The sequence below is a fragment of the Delphinus delphis genome, chromosome 13 (genome assembly GCF_949987515.2).
Source record: "Delphinus delphis chromosome 13, mDelDel1.2, whole genome shotgun sequence".
Classification (NCBI taxonomy): domain Eukaryota; kingdom Metazoa; phylum Chordata; class Mammalia; order Artiodactyla; family Delphinidae; genus Delphinus; species Delphinus delphis.
The window spans coordinates 27,683,532-27,697,600 of NC_082695.1; the positions used below are offsets into that span (position 1 = coordinate 27,683,532).

At 41.2% G+C, this 14,069-nt stretch overlaps 1 protein-coding gene and 1 non-coding gene across 2 annotated transcripts in view; one reads left to right on the forward strand and one right to left on the reverse strand.

Annotated features, from left to right (window-relative positions):
• Positions 1–14,069, reverse strand: part of LOC132436114 (centrosomal protein of 192 kDa) — a 119,213-nt gene that overhangs the window by 25,388 nt on the left and 79,756 nt on the right. Inside the window, exons 31-40 of the mRNA XM_069541344.1 lie at positions 13,886–14,025; positions 13,694–13,786; positions 13,023–13,141; positions 11,924–12,100; positions 10,538–10,628; positions 10,169–10,345; positions 6,826–7,086; positions 6,453–6,568; positions 4,818–4,927; positions 2,000–2,150 (exon numbers count right to left, since the gene is read on the reverse strand). Of these exons, the coding sequence (XP_069397445.1) occupies positions 2,000–2,150; positions 4,818–4,927; positions 6,453–6,568; positions 6,826–7,086; positions 10,169–10,345; positions 10,538–10,628; positions 11,924–12,100; positions 13,023–13,141; positions 13,694–13,786; positions 13,886–14,025 (1,435 nt within the window). The remainder of the gene's footprint in view (positions 1–1,999; positions 2,151–4,817; positions 4,928–6,452; positions 6,569–6,825; positions 7,087–10,168; positions 10,346–10,537; positions 10,629–11,923; positions 12,101–13,022; positions 13,142–13,693; positions 13,787–13,885; positions 14,026–14,069) is intronic.
• Positions 8,963–9,035, forward strand: TRNAV-UAC (transfer RNA valine (anticodon UAC)). Its single transcript has one exon. It is a non-coding gene; the product is annotated as a tRNA-Val (tRNA).

A 14,069-nucleotide genomic window follows, 5' to 3' on the forward strand; every position in this document is an offset into this window, starting at 1 on the left:
AGTGAAGGACGAGCCTCGACCATCCTGCTGTACCTGTGAATAAGGAGGTGCCCAGAGGTGTTGTGGGCACAGGCAAAGGACCAAGGAGCAGGTCAGGGGACTAAATAATGACAACAAGGATTAATCTTGAATCCACGAGTCGGTCCTAATATATGTGAATAAGAAGAAAAAGGAAATTCCTTCCTCAAAGTAGAAAGATAACTAATAAATGCAGAAAGATGGGATAAGAAAATCACCATTTAGTAACTAAGACAGACATAATATGATTCAGGAAGCAATCCTCACTGGGTACTCAAAGTCTCACGAGAAACAAGATCATTCATTGTCTCCAAGTTGTGTATTATAATATCCCTTCAAGATATTTATTAACTTTACAGCAGAGAAACCTGGCAAACACCACTTAAACAAAGTGATAAAAATACTGCTAGTAACAGGACAAATCAGCACTGTTCACCACTGAGGAAGCTTCACTGAGAAACCAACAGCATCATTCTGCAGGTCCTGAAGCTGTGAACTGAAATCGAGAATATTTTACAAAGTAACTGGCCTGTATTGTATAAAAACATCAAGGTACCTGGTAAGAAAGAGTTAGCAGCTGGCCTGCAGCCTACTTTTCCCTTTTTACCAGAAACGACCAGAGAAAAAAAAGAAAGATGGGTTGGTTAAATCACCTTGTAATCTTGCAAATGCCGGATACCACAGCAAATGCACTGGGGTCCTTAAAACAGGCAGCACCTGGTCTGTCTCACATTGCTTGTGGTAAAGAAATCTGAAACTTACAAATTTATGTGGCACAGCTGTTTGAAAAGCATCACATAAGTTACATAGTTATCAAAGCATAAAATACCTTTCATGATCAAAATAGTCTCTTGTGTGACACAACACACCCACAACTTATGGACCTTGTGTTAAATCTAAGCCAGAGGGGAGTGCTGATGTTACAAAGTAGATCTAGAAAGTACCATGGGCAACCCCAGGTTTCTCTGTGTTTCACCCCAAATTAGTACTGAAGCTTCATTCTGGAAAATACCTTTGATTCTGTGGATCGTACTTGATAAGCAAACCTTGTGTGTTTTCTCTGTTGTGAAAGACTGAGGAACTCTCTTTATTGAAAGAGAGTAAATGGACAAGCCAACCAAACGCACGTGTGATCTCAGATTAGATTCTGGACCAAAGAGGAAGTGGAAAGAGGCAGTTTCTTGTTTGCTGTTTGCCTTAACTACACAGGACACCACCGGGAGACTCCGTGGACCAGATGGTGGTCCTGTATCGCCGCATCAGTGTCCTAACCTTGACGGGCTTGCCGTGCCTATGAGGGGGAGCATCTACAGCCAGTTCAGGGCTACTGGTCATCATGTCTGCAAGTCACTCCTAAATGGTTCAGAAAAACCTGTATATACATGAAAGACCATAAGGCAGATGTGGTAAAACATTACCAACTGCGAAATCTCGGTGCAGATAGCGTATGGGAGTTCTCTATAAAAGTAACTTAATTAATTTATTTGTTTCTGGCTGCGTCGGGTCTTCATTGCTGCACATGGGCTTTTCTCTAGTTGCAGCGAGTGGGGGCTACTCTTCATTGCCGTGCACGGGCTTCTCATTGCAGTGGCTTCTCTTGCTGTGTAGCATGGGCTCTAGGCACGCAAGCTTCAGCAGTTGTGGCACATGGGCTCAGTAGTTGTGGCACGCAGGCTCTAGAGTGCAGGCTCAGTAGTTGTGGCACAGGCTTAGTTGTTCTGCAACACGTGGGAACTTCCCAGACCAGGGATCGAACCCTTGTCCCCTGCATTGGCAGGCGGATTCTTAACCACTGCGCCACCAGGGAAGTCCCTCTGTATTGTTTTTAAACTTTTCTGTAAATTTGGAATTCTTTCAACTTAAAAATAAAGATGAAATAAACAGTTTGAGACAAAAACCCAACAAAGCACAGGTAAAAGATCAGCTCCAGTGTGAATCAAATAACCTTCAACTCAGATAAAAGATGTTTTGTTAGTTTTACCTTTTAGATTCCAAGCTAGGTCTGGAAGAAGGTGGAAGAAACTCTCTGTTAGAAACAGAATCTCTAAATTCTCCAATTACTGAAAGTATAATTTTACGCATGTTTCCATAAAAGAGCTGGATGTCATTGGGCCGCTGGGGAAGGTCATATACTGAAATAGAAAATAATGTTTGAAATACATGAATCTTCACATAATCACACCACCAAGTAACAGAGGCACTCATATATTTACATATTTTCTTGTATCTTCTTAATTGGGGGTAGGTGACATTTGGATTTTTAACACTACGGATTAGCATCAATGACTGGCAGCTCAGGCTCTGGCCCTGGATTTGGATTACAGCCACGCCAACGCTCAGCCTGGGACCTCTGGCAGCTTCCTTCACCAGTCCGAGCCTCAGTCTCCTCACGGGAAGTACGAGTAACAACCTCTCTCAGGGCTGTGGGCACTGTTCTGACCCCCAACATAAACCAACCTGGTCAGTTTCCACAGCTCTCCGAGGCATCATCACCTCCACCCCAAATGAGGGGCCAAAACACAGAGGCTGAGAGCACACACTTCATAAGCGGCAGTCTCATAAAAACTTAAGTAAATCCAGAAACAGGCAGTATTAGTATAACTACATGTATTTAGATTGATCAGACAGTGCTCGAGGTTTATCCAAAGATAAACCTACCTGAATTTATATATACAAGAAATTTTAGAGAACATGCTTGTATTCTACATATAAATTAGATATTAAGAATTACGTATTTTTAAGATGGAAACTCAGAAAGAACACAGGAAGTGTAAATTAAAATTTATATTAAATACATCTGACTATAAAAGTTTAATTGTGAAATTATTTGCCACAGTAATTATACATTTTACAAAAGTAAGATCGCTATGAATGCTTAATAGTAATACGCTCAAATGTTTTTCAAAATAATCATGTAAAAAGTTCAACCACAACATTCTTATAGGGATCCATTACACCAACCAGCACAAGACCAAGTGGGGCTGCTTCCTCCCCTCACCTGGACAGCATGCACACCACCTCCAGGAGCCCAATACTCCCTGATGTGCAACCTGGCCCCAAGGACCCACCTGAAGCCCCCACTCAACCCCATCACAGGGGGGTCTCAGCAGGTCACCTGAGCGCTTGGTCAGGTTTGTCAACATAACCCTTAACACACCCACTTCCTGAATGTTTGCACATGCAGCTCCCTCTGCCTGAATACCCTCCCCCACCCTGGTCCACACCTTCTCCTCCTTGTCAACCCCCTCCCCGCTTTCTCAGCAGAGTGCCACTTCTCCGCGGCCCCCAGGTCCTTAAGGACAGTTCTGTCACAGCACTTTCATGCTATACTTCGATCACCTGTCTCCTCCTTGGCCTGTAAGCCCCTAGAGGCAAGGGCGGCACCTTCTTCCCCTGTGACTCGTGCCCTGCACTCCCCACCAAGTCCACTCAGCCATAGAGTCGTGAAGCTGCGAGGGCTGCACACTCATGCTGCCTAGTTCTCATTAGACTTCACTGCTGCTGCTACGTGTCTGGGTCCATCTCCATGGCACAGTTCAGGTTAACTCTTTCACGTGGATCCTTCCTCTGAGGAAGGGATATGGAAGGTGAAGCTCGGAGGAGCTGAGGTAGCAGAGATGGGCTATGAACTGAGGTTCAGCTCCAAATCCAACGTTCTTTCCAACCATTTCAAATCTTTTCATTATTTTTAACTAACCCACCCTTGAAGCAGATGATCTAGACTCCCAATTTGCTGAAAAGATCATAAACTATTCTATATCACCTCTACATAGGCATAAATATCTTTTTCCTTTATCATTTCCCACTTCAGGAGTGTGTATTTTATCATTAAAAAACTAGAAAATAAAAATGGGGGGAAAAGATACTACCACCTGAAATTCTACCACCAGAATATAACCACTGTTAATATTTTGGTGTGTATACTCCTGCAATTTTACCTAGGTAACTATAAATAAGACATTAAATTATTTTTACCAAATGAGCTGGTGGGGAGTGCAGGGCATGAGTCACAGGGGTAGAAGGTGCAGCCCTTGCCTCTAGGGGCTCACAGGCCAAGGGGGAGACAGGTGATCTTATATGCAAAATTTTAAAATAATTCTTTTCTTAATAAATTGAGGAGCTTTCCATGTCACTTGATATAGAATCATATTGTCTGAATGCCTTGAAGATATTCTATTGCATAATTAAACGATCCCCTACTCTTGGGCCTTTAGGTTACTTCTAATTTCTTCCTATTATAAACAATACTGTGGTGAGAATCTGTACACATACTTTTACACAATTTGCATGTTTCCATTCTTATATTTTGTATGAGTCATAGATACCATTAAATACCTGAATTGCTCAGCTCAAATAGGGCTAAACATCTAGATTAGAGTCACACTACCACTATCACATCCTCCATAAATTGCACAGCAGTCACAAGAGCAGAGAAATCTCAAAATGAGTGTAAGTTTGCAATCATGAAATCTTAAACGTAATAACTTGAGTTTAATCATAACCGTTCTCCTCCTCTATTCACAAGTCCACCCAAAGACTAGGTGCAATAACATATTAATAACATCTAACATTTACAAGGCAAAGCCCTCTCATCTGATCTTCACAAGAACTCTGTGTAGAGAACACAGACATTATTCCTCTCATTTTACAGCTAAGGAAACTGAATTTCAGTGATGTAATCTGTCCAAAGTCATAGAGTAAAGCTGTGACTTAAATTCAGCCTGATACCACATCTAAGCTAACACTCTTCCTCCTCACACACTGGACCCAGAAGATTTAAAATACGTTGAAATTCCTACCTTCAGTTACGAGCAGCTCGTCCTGAAATGCTTCCGCGAAGTCGATGTTCTGCAGCATGCTCTGGGTGGGAAGGACCTGCTTCCTCACCCCTGGTGTGTGCAGCATGGCTCTGCCAGTAGAGATTTTATTCAGAAGTCGTTTATACATACAAAATAACCTTAATTAGATTTTATTCATGCATCTGGAAAATCCCACTAACATGATACATTACTTCATAGGTATTATGTCCTAAATCCCAATATAAGTAATTGAAAAAAAAAACCCTTGTTTTGGAAATTCCCTTAAAAGTTATACATGGTAGTACAATCATCAGTTTCAGTTAAACACATCAAATCAACCACTTCCTAACAGAAGAGTAGAAAAAAGATAAAATTAGATTCTTTTCGGGTCATACATTTTCATTATTTGTGAAAATTTGGTCAGTTAGAAATTTGTCTCAGAAAAAATAAGCCAAGAAAATGATACAAATAAAACATCAGAAGGGAATATTTAAATTACCATGTAATTCTGTTACTTTGACCTCTTCTAGAGAATTTTGAGGTGAGAGAACTAAAAAGTAAATTTCTCTATAAAACACAGATGTTCACAAACGAAAGAAATCTCATTACTATAAATTAATGGCAAAGAGGAGTTATAAAGGAGTACGCTGATTTCTATATCCCAGTAGAAAGAAAGGAAAAAAACCAAAAAACTTGTGATCTAATTTCTCTAAATGCCAGTTTCTATTTCTAAAATACTCAACTGAGAGAAAAAACCACATTCAAAGTTGAGCTCTTCACTTCAGGTCTGTGCTATCATCATGTAGCAACTCATCACTAAACTCTTCTTAAATATTCTAACAGTCTTTCACAGATTAAAAATAAAACAGTTTCCTGAACTGTGTATCAGAATAAAACACAGCAGAGCACAAAGGACTGGAAGAAGGAAAGACTGGCCAACGCACACGCCCGCCCTCCCGGGAGGCAATGACTTCCTGCGAACCATGAACTGGCAAGAGCTTCACTTACCTCATACTCAGCTTTAGGCTAGGAAACAAGATTTTGTGACACAAGAACTCTGAATTCAACACACAGAATGTCTAAATCACACCTAGACCTAAATATAAAGTTGACAACATTCCAGCATATTAAACTACATTTAGATCAGATATACCAAATTTTTTACAAGTACAAGCTTAAGTAGCTAGAGTTAGACACCCTACACACGTCTAAAATATGGCTTGATCCTCTGAAATGATTCTCAACGCTCCCAGAAATGTTCCAAGTCAGGTGCGTTTACACAATATACTCTTTTCAGTAGTTCTTAAATCTTTTCTGAAACTGATCTGCCATCATTACAAAGACCGTCCTACGATGAAGTCCAAGGTCCTCTCTGAGCAAAGGAGCAGAGGCCCCTATATACGTCCAGAAAAGGATACTGCAAGGAAACCTGCAGACGAGTTTCCTACAGGTATTTCTACCTGTATTTCTCCTACAGGTAGCTTATCGGTCACACAAATTTTACCAAGATTTTTCATCTGCCAGTTCACTAAAAGTAGTGAAACATCTTCTATAAATTCCAAATCCCAAACCACTGTCACAGCCTCTTTATTTCCACTGAATGGTCCCCACCATCATGTAAGGTAAGTGACCCACCTTCGGTACTGCTGTCTTGAAATTTCATCTCCACCAAAAAAGTATATAGTTGACAGTTCTGTGGTGTTTTTACAATTGTTTTCTCTGTCTGATGGATTATATATTATAGTAACATCCTGATGCCAAGAAAAAAATCAGGAGTGAATATTAAATATTTCTGAGTAAGTCATTTCACTCTGAATAAACTGTCACAGGAGCACAAACAGTCACTATAGACAAAGATGCACATGAAGAGTATTTCCAAGATCAGATAAGTCCTTCCACTCCTACGTTCCTTTCAAATATGATTTTAGCTCTCCACCATAAAATACATAATTATTACTTTAACCTAAAAATAAGCTCATATTTTTAGTGCAGAGACTTTCATACTTACTTCTTGTGTTCTTTCCTTGAGCACAAATTTGTCTGGAAAAATCCTTAATACTCGAGGATTCAGCAAAACTTTTTTCTGAGAATCCTTAAAACCTACAGCTTTAACAAAAGCTGCTCGAGAGCCAGTGTTACGAACAGAAAAAACAATTCTACTTTCTTTGCCAGGCACTAAGTCATTCACTGTTACCAGGTAACTGTCAGATAACTTTTTAACATCTTCCAAAATCAGGTTACTTGTGCCTCCATATCCAGACAAAGGTATCTAAAAATACAGAACACATACATCCAAAATTATTTTTATGTAAGCAGAAAATAGATTAAATTACGGACAGAGAAGACAATAAAAACAGATTTACTACAATTAAAATTATTAAGCTTTGTGTACTTTGGCTAGTAGCTTCCCCACAGTCAATCTCTAGCCTTATAGTAAGGACTATGTTTTAAGGGAAAAACAAATCAATGAGCTACAAAATTATTTACCTTCCAATATGCCAAGCTTAGATGATAAAAGAACAATAAAAAGATTAATATTGATATGTTTGCTTAAGCAGTGTTCAGCATGAAAGACACTGGTATTTATAATTTACTCTGAAATGCATAAAATAAGATAAATTGATAGACGGTTAAATATATGATAAAAGAAATATAGCACAATGTTAACTGTAGAATCTAAGTGGTAGGGCATGCAAGTGTTCACCATGTAATTCTTTCAAATACCCAATAATTGTGAATTTTCAATATGAAAAGTTTTGGGGGCAGAAATATCTATGAGCATATAATCCTGTTAACTTCCGATCTAGCAGAGTCAGAGGACTGTACCAAAGGGACCAAAGAGAAGCCCAGAACTCAAACAAGCCTCAGAGCACAGCCAACCCGGTAGCGAGGGGCAGAGTGGAGGCTCCAGTGCTGACCAGGGCCACCCTTGAGCTACAAGGCTCCCAGGGGGCTCAGCACTACCAGGAAACAAGGATTCACAGAACAAACTCTATGAATAGGAATGTAAGAAATAGGTACCCTGCTAGGAAACAAACGTTTCATACCCTTTGACATGCATTCCCTTAAAAATGAGCTTTCATTCCTAATTATTGAAATAAGTTCCAAAGAATCCTTTGCAAACTTAAAAACATCAGTAGCTTATTTCAAGTTGTTATGTACTAAGTAACATTTTGAAAAATTAAATTCAGGCTGATCAAAAATCAGTATTGCTTGCCCCTTAGTACAAATTAACAGCATTTTTAAAGGGCTTCAGATGTGAAGTTCCTGCAAATCCCACCTCATTCAGGGTGAGCTCTGCTAGTTCCAAGAGCCAAAAGTGTTTCTAATTTTTCTTTTCCCACAGAGATTTGCAAGTAAATCTTAGGCAAGAAAATAGAAAGTAACAGGGAAAGTCAGCTTTTGAAAAAATTCAAAATCAGTGTTCTTCCTATATTTTCAAAGTCTAAGGAGGGGGCTTCCCTGTTGGCGCAGTTGTTAAGAATCTGCCTGCTAATGCAGGGGACATGGCTTCGATCCCTAGGCCGGGAAGATCCCACATGCTGCGAAGCAACTAAGCCCGTGCGCCACAAGTACCGAGCCTGCGCTAAAGAGCCCGCAAGCCACAACTACTGAGCCCACGTGCCACGACTACTGAAACCTGTGCGCCTAGAGCCCGTGCTCCACAACGAGAGCAGCACCCCCTTGCCACAACTAGAGAAAGCCCCGCCCACAGCAACGACAACCCAACACAGCCAAAAATAAAAACAAACAAATAAATAAATTAAAAAAAAAAAAGTCTAAGGGAGTCACAAATAATTACTGACTAAAAGGTTAAGAAAAAGAATGATTAGGGCTTCCCTGGTGGCGCAGTGGTTGAGAGTCCACCTGCCAATGCAGGGGACAAGGGTTCGTGCCCCGGTCCGGGGGGATCCCACATGCCGCAGAGCGGCTGGGCCCGTGAGCCATGGCCACTGAGCCTCTGCGTCCGGAGCCTGTGCTCTGCAACGGGAGAGGCCGCAGCAGTGAGAGGCCCGTGTGCCGCAAAAAAAAAAAAAAAAAAAAAAAAAAAAGAATGATTAAATAAAATGAAATTTGACTAATGCCCACTGACCCAAAGTTTCAACCAGAGAAACTGCTGCTCTAGAGCAGGCTTCTCAGGGACTTCCCTGGTGGTCCAGTGGTTAGGACTCTGCACTTACACTGCCGGGGGCCCGGGTTCAATCCCTGGTCTGGAAACTAAGATCCCGCAAGCCTCGTAACGTAACATAAATAAAATAAAATAATAAAAATAAATAAAATAAAATAAAATCCATCTAGAGCAGGGTTCTCAGCCTCGGCACAATGGCCCTTGGGCTGCGCCATTAGACATGGGGAGCCCTGTGCAGTGTGGGTGTCTGGCTGCACCCCTGGCCTCTACTCACCAGGTGCCAGTTGTATCTTTTCCCACTTCCAGTGTGACAACCACAAATGTCTCCAGAAATTACCAAGTATCCCCTGGATGGTGAAACAGTCTCTGGTTGAGAACCGCTGCTCTGCAGGCCTCATTCTGAAAATGGCCATTTACACCTTTTAACACCTCTCCCCACCAAAGCTCATGGGGCCATGTGAAGAGCTCCACAGAGAGTGTGTCCAGCTCCAGCATCAAATAAAGGTAAATTTGCCATAAATATCCATCCTTTTTAAAAAAAACTTCTAGGTGTTGTTAATCTTGTAATTTATCACACATCCACTCTGACACTAGGAAATGACCAACATCGTAGTCCCAGCCCCACTGCCAACTAATTGCTTGGATGTTAGCTACTTTCAGGGAGCTCAGGCTTCATCCGACTACCCTGTCCTTCTTTCCTCTCCTCCAGGATTCATCATTTTTCTCTCTTAGTGCCCTGAATCTAGCTGAAGAAATGACTTGAAATCTTTTGAAATTATGCTGGGAAGAAACAAAATAGAAAAGCTCTTGTCTTTGTATCCCTGGTGTACGGAACAGAGTCTAACAAATGACGTCAATAGATACTTTGCTGAATTGAAAGAATAAAATTTACTTGGAAAGTCAACATCTTAAACATTTCCATCTGGATTTACCAAAAAATGGATTTCTGAAAAGTTGAGTACATTTCAAAATTTTCAAACCGAAATGAAACTTACAAGCATTAGACAAGACCATTACTTACAGGAATACTCTGGTGGCTACTTTTAAAATAGGGTAATCCTACAAGGTATATAATTACTCCCTAACTTGTTTGTAAATCTAGGTAATCACATATTTTGACTTATAAAAAGCAGAGTATATGTAATTTACCAATATTTAACCAATAGTTACAACATGTCATAAACTCCATGGGAGGGAAAAAAAAGCTATAAAATTATCTTACCGTGAACTTAAAGCCTGGTTGTGATCGAATTCCAAGTTGTTTAATTTCTAGTTTGGCCAACATACAAGATAATCGAGTAGGTGCAAACAACACAGAGATGTAAATGTCTTCTTTTGGACGAATCCTGATCTCACAGTTACTGGTCAATCGCTCTTCTGAACCAAAAGTGTGCTGAAACTACAATTAAAAAAAAAATCTCTGCATTAAACAGAGCAGCAGCACAAATAAAACATACCATTAACATGAACTCCTCGAAGATTAAGAACACAAGATGGCCTACATTAAGTGTCATGTATCTAGATGTTAAGTGTTAAGTGTCCTGGATCTAGAGAGAACGTGAAACAGAACAGAGCCATGCACTCCACAAACCTGAAAGCAGTCCTGGTCTTGTCCTCTAATGAGTAGTCGTAAATGTTGGGCTGAAGATGTGGAATTATTTCTTAAAGCTAGTTTCTGAAGCCTAGAAACAATGACACAACTTAAATGTGGTTTTCCTCCATGGATATTGCTACAATCATAAAAACAAAGCCAATTAAAACTGACTGCAGTGTTTGGAGATGGACTGACTGCACAGGCCCCTTGAGCAGCCTGGAAGTGCCTCCACAGTCCCAGAACTCTACATTTGTGAGAACGTATGCTCAAGACTCACCTTATCAGAGAAGATTTTGGGTTTAGTCTCTCTCCTGTTATAGCTCCTTAGCTGCCCTTATTATTCATTCTCTATGTATAGGAATTATCTGTCTTATAAAATAGTAATCAATGAAAATTCAGATTACCAAATTCATTAAGTCATTAAAGTCAATACCATCCTCAGCTCCAAAACCTATCTTTCGTGGAAACAAGGGTCCTAAGCACATTGCTCAGATTTTTTACTTTAAGAGACTCATTTGCACAAAGTAGTCTTTTAAACAGCATACTGAACTAATCTTACTTTAAAAAAACTTACAGTGCAAGTAGAATGGATGTATGAATAGCAACTGGCTCACAGGATGAAAATCCTTCAGTCTTTGAAAATATATGAATCCTCTCTTCATTAGAGAATACAGAATACATGAATAAATCTCCACTTTACTCAAATTTTGAAGACTGGCAGTTAAATTATTTAAGCTGTGGTCTATGCCTTGTGCATTTGTGTTAAAAGGGAAAGGTTGCTGAGTTTAACCTCAGAATAAAATCAAAGACCTTTGGTTATCAGCACACCTGAGTACAATGGTTGGGAAAGACTTTCTGAAAAATATTTTTTTCATAAAAACAAAGCCAATTAAAACCAAGTACAATGTTTAAAGATGGACTGACTGCACGGGCATAGGAGCTACTGAGGAGGGCACAGTTCCTCAAACTCACGGCCATGCAGGACATTTCAGGAGCCTAGCTGAGAGGGGTCTTCACTAAGAGCTGCGTAAAGAACACATGCCCCTTCATCAACTAGACTCTAACTCCTTAAATAGATGCAACGTCTCTGATTATTTCTTCTTCCCACCAGTCCCCAGGGCTTTCCAGAGAAGGAACCAAGACACACTTAATTGCCTAAGTTTGGTCATCAGCACAGAATTCACCAGAGCTTAAGAAAACTGAAACCTAAGTTTTTTGGCTTGTATTTTAAAAATAGGTTAAAAATTTACTAAAAAATTTGTATTCATGATGGGATGAATAATGAATATGATAGTTTTATTTCAATTCTAAAAACATTAACATGGTCATCATCAACACAGGGAAGACTAGCATTATGTGATAACAGCTACAGTGTATACTCACTGTGTCCTGCCCAGGGGGACACCTCCCCACGCCAGAAACTGCTTGTTGGATAAAATCAAAGGAATATCTGAGCAGCAAGATGCAGGCGTCAGAGGCTTGTTTCCTGAAGAAACTACTTCACCTTTTAACATCACTTCATACTGAGGGCCAAACGACTGCACAAATATTTTCAAGATCCTAACAAAGAAAACCATCTAAGTTCAATATTCAGAATTCAATTCTTTTGACAACTATTGTCCTATGCGCTTCCTTCGTCCAAGAGACTGAGCTGGTCGGTGCTGAGGCTACACTGCATTCTCACCCTCACAGCTTACATTCCAGAGGAGAAAACAGACAGAGAAGGAGACGGGTACATGCCACAGGCCCATGCCATGAGCACAGCGGGAGAGAAGTGTATGGGTCACAGGAGACAGGGAGGGATCTGGGAAGGGATGAGGAAAGCCTCCTGGGTGGGGGTGCTACCCCGGTGGGCAGGTGCAGGCGAGTCCTCCAGGCACAAGTGTTCGCGTCCGAGCAGCCAGCACCTCTGCACCCAGGGCCAAGCAGGCGGAGGACAGTGAGGCACTCGGGGGCTCAGGAACCAGTCAGGGGGCTCAGCAATCAGGCAGGGGGCTCGGCAATCAGGCAGGGGATGGGCCACGTGCGTCTGAGGACAGCGGGCTAAGCTACATTTATCAAGCAAGTTCAAAAGCTGGTGACAAGGGTGCTCCGACCACTGTAAAGTGATATTCACTTATGATTTGGGTGCCAAAAAGTCACTGGCCTGGAAAAGATACAACTGTCAGTTGTATCTTTAACAACTGACAAGGTCAACTGAAGATTTCCTTGGTGAGAGAGAAGAAGTTAGTGAGAAACATCAAGATTGACGTGTTATTATTTACTTTTGTTAGAATATACTTGAAAATAGTGATTTCTTACTTTCTAGTCAGCTAGCTGGTTTAAAAGGAGATTTTCAGTAAGCAGAAAGATCTGAGGCTAAAGGAAAGAGGTGAAGCGGTGCTGTATAGGCGAGGTGAGGCGTGTACTCTGTCCCTCAGGCTGTGGACCGGAGCACACCTAAATAAGCACAAATTCACCATGATCAACAGTCCTACGTTACCTTTCCTCACAGGCTTTGGGATCCTTTGGAGAAAATGAAACTATAACTTCGTGCTCTTCTCCAGGTTTAAGGAATAGTTTCTCTGGATCCACTGAAAAGTGACTTCCTTGATCTGGGATCTAAGTATTTACATAATTATAAGTCAACGCTGACCTGCAGACATGGTTTTCACACACTCACGTGCCTTGTCTCTCTCACTGACCACAACTGGGTATTCTACTCCCTCCCTGCCCAGCAATGCCCCGCCATCTTACTTTCTTGGAAAGGATACATCTTTCTTCTCTTCCATAACAAACTATCCCCTGCCCCATCCCTAATTCCTGGCCACCAACACCCCCTCACTCAACCACACAACTCAGAAATGATGTCTACACATGTGGCTCCCTCTCCTCCACCCAGCCACAGGATGACTCGGTCTTCAGGAACTAATCTAGAGCTTGGTTCTTGTACCTATTACATTAGACATCCCAGCTGAACTTCCTAACCATCTGTTTTATGCTCGTGTAACACCAGCTCTGAAAGCCCGGGCTCAGATTCTTCTGTCTGACCACCCCTGCCAATGCCCCCAGCCCTTGAACAAGGTCAACAGCAGAGCAACCTTCAGAACCCAAGGAGACACTCACAGTCTCAGCCCGAGGAAATAAGTTACAGCCTCAGACACAAATTCTTACCTTGATGTCCAAGTGGACATCAATATTCCCAGCATTTTTCAAAGGTAAGTACTGCCTTGTTGAGGAAGCCACACTGGCAAACAAGTGCATAGTCTAGAGGATGGGGTAAAACAGGCATGTTTTAAAAATGTCACACTTGGAATGAAATCAACCTGAACATAAAGTAACAGCAAAGTGAGGAGTTTAGGGTACCTGTAGGTCTCTCGGAGCGTGTATCCTGGCTATTCCTGTTCTTGCTCGAAGATTGATACTTTTAATGACTGGTGTAGGGTTTGGACTATCAACTTCTATATCAACTCTTGCCAAGAATTCTTCTGCTGAGTCTAGAATCTCTGTAAAAGGTCATTCTTTTAGTTCAGACACCAGAGTTATTTAA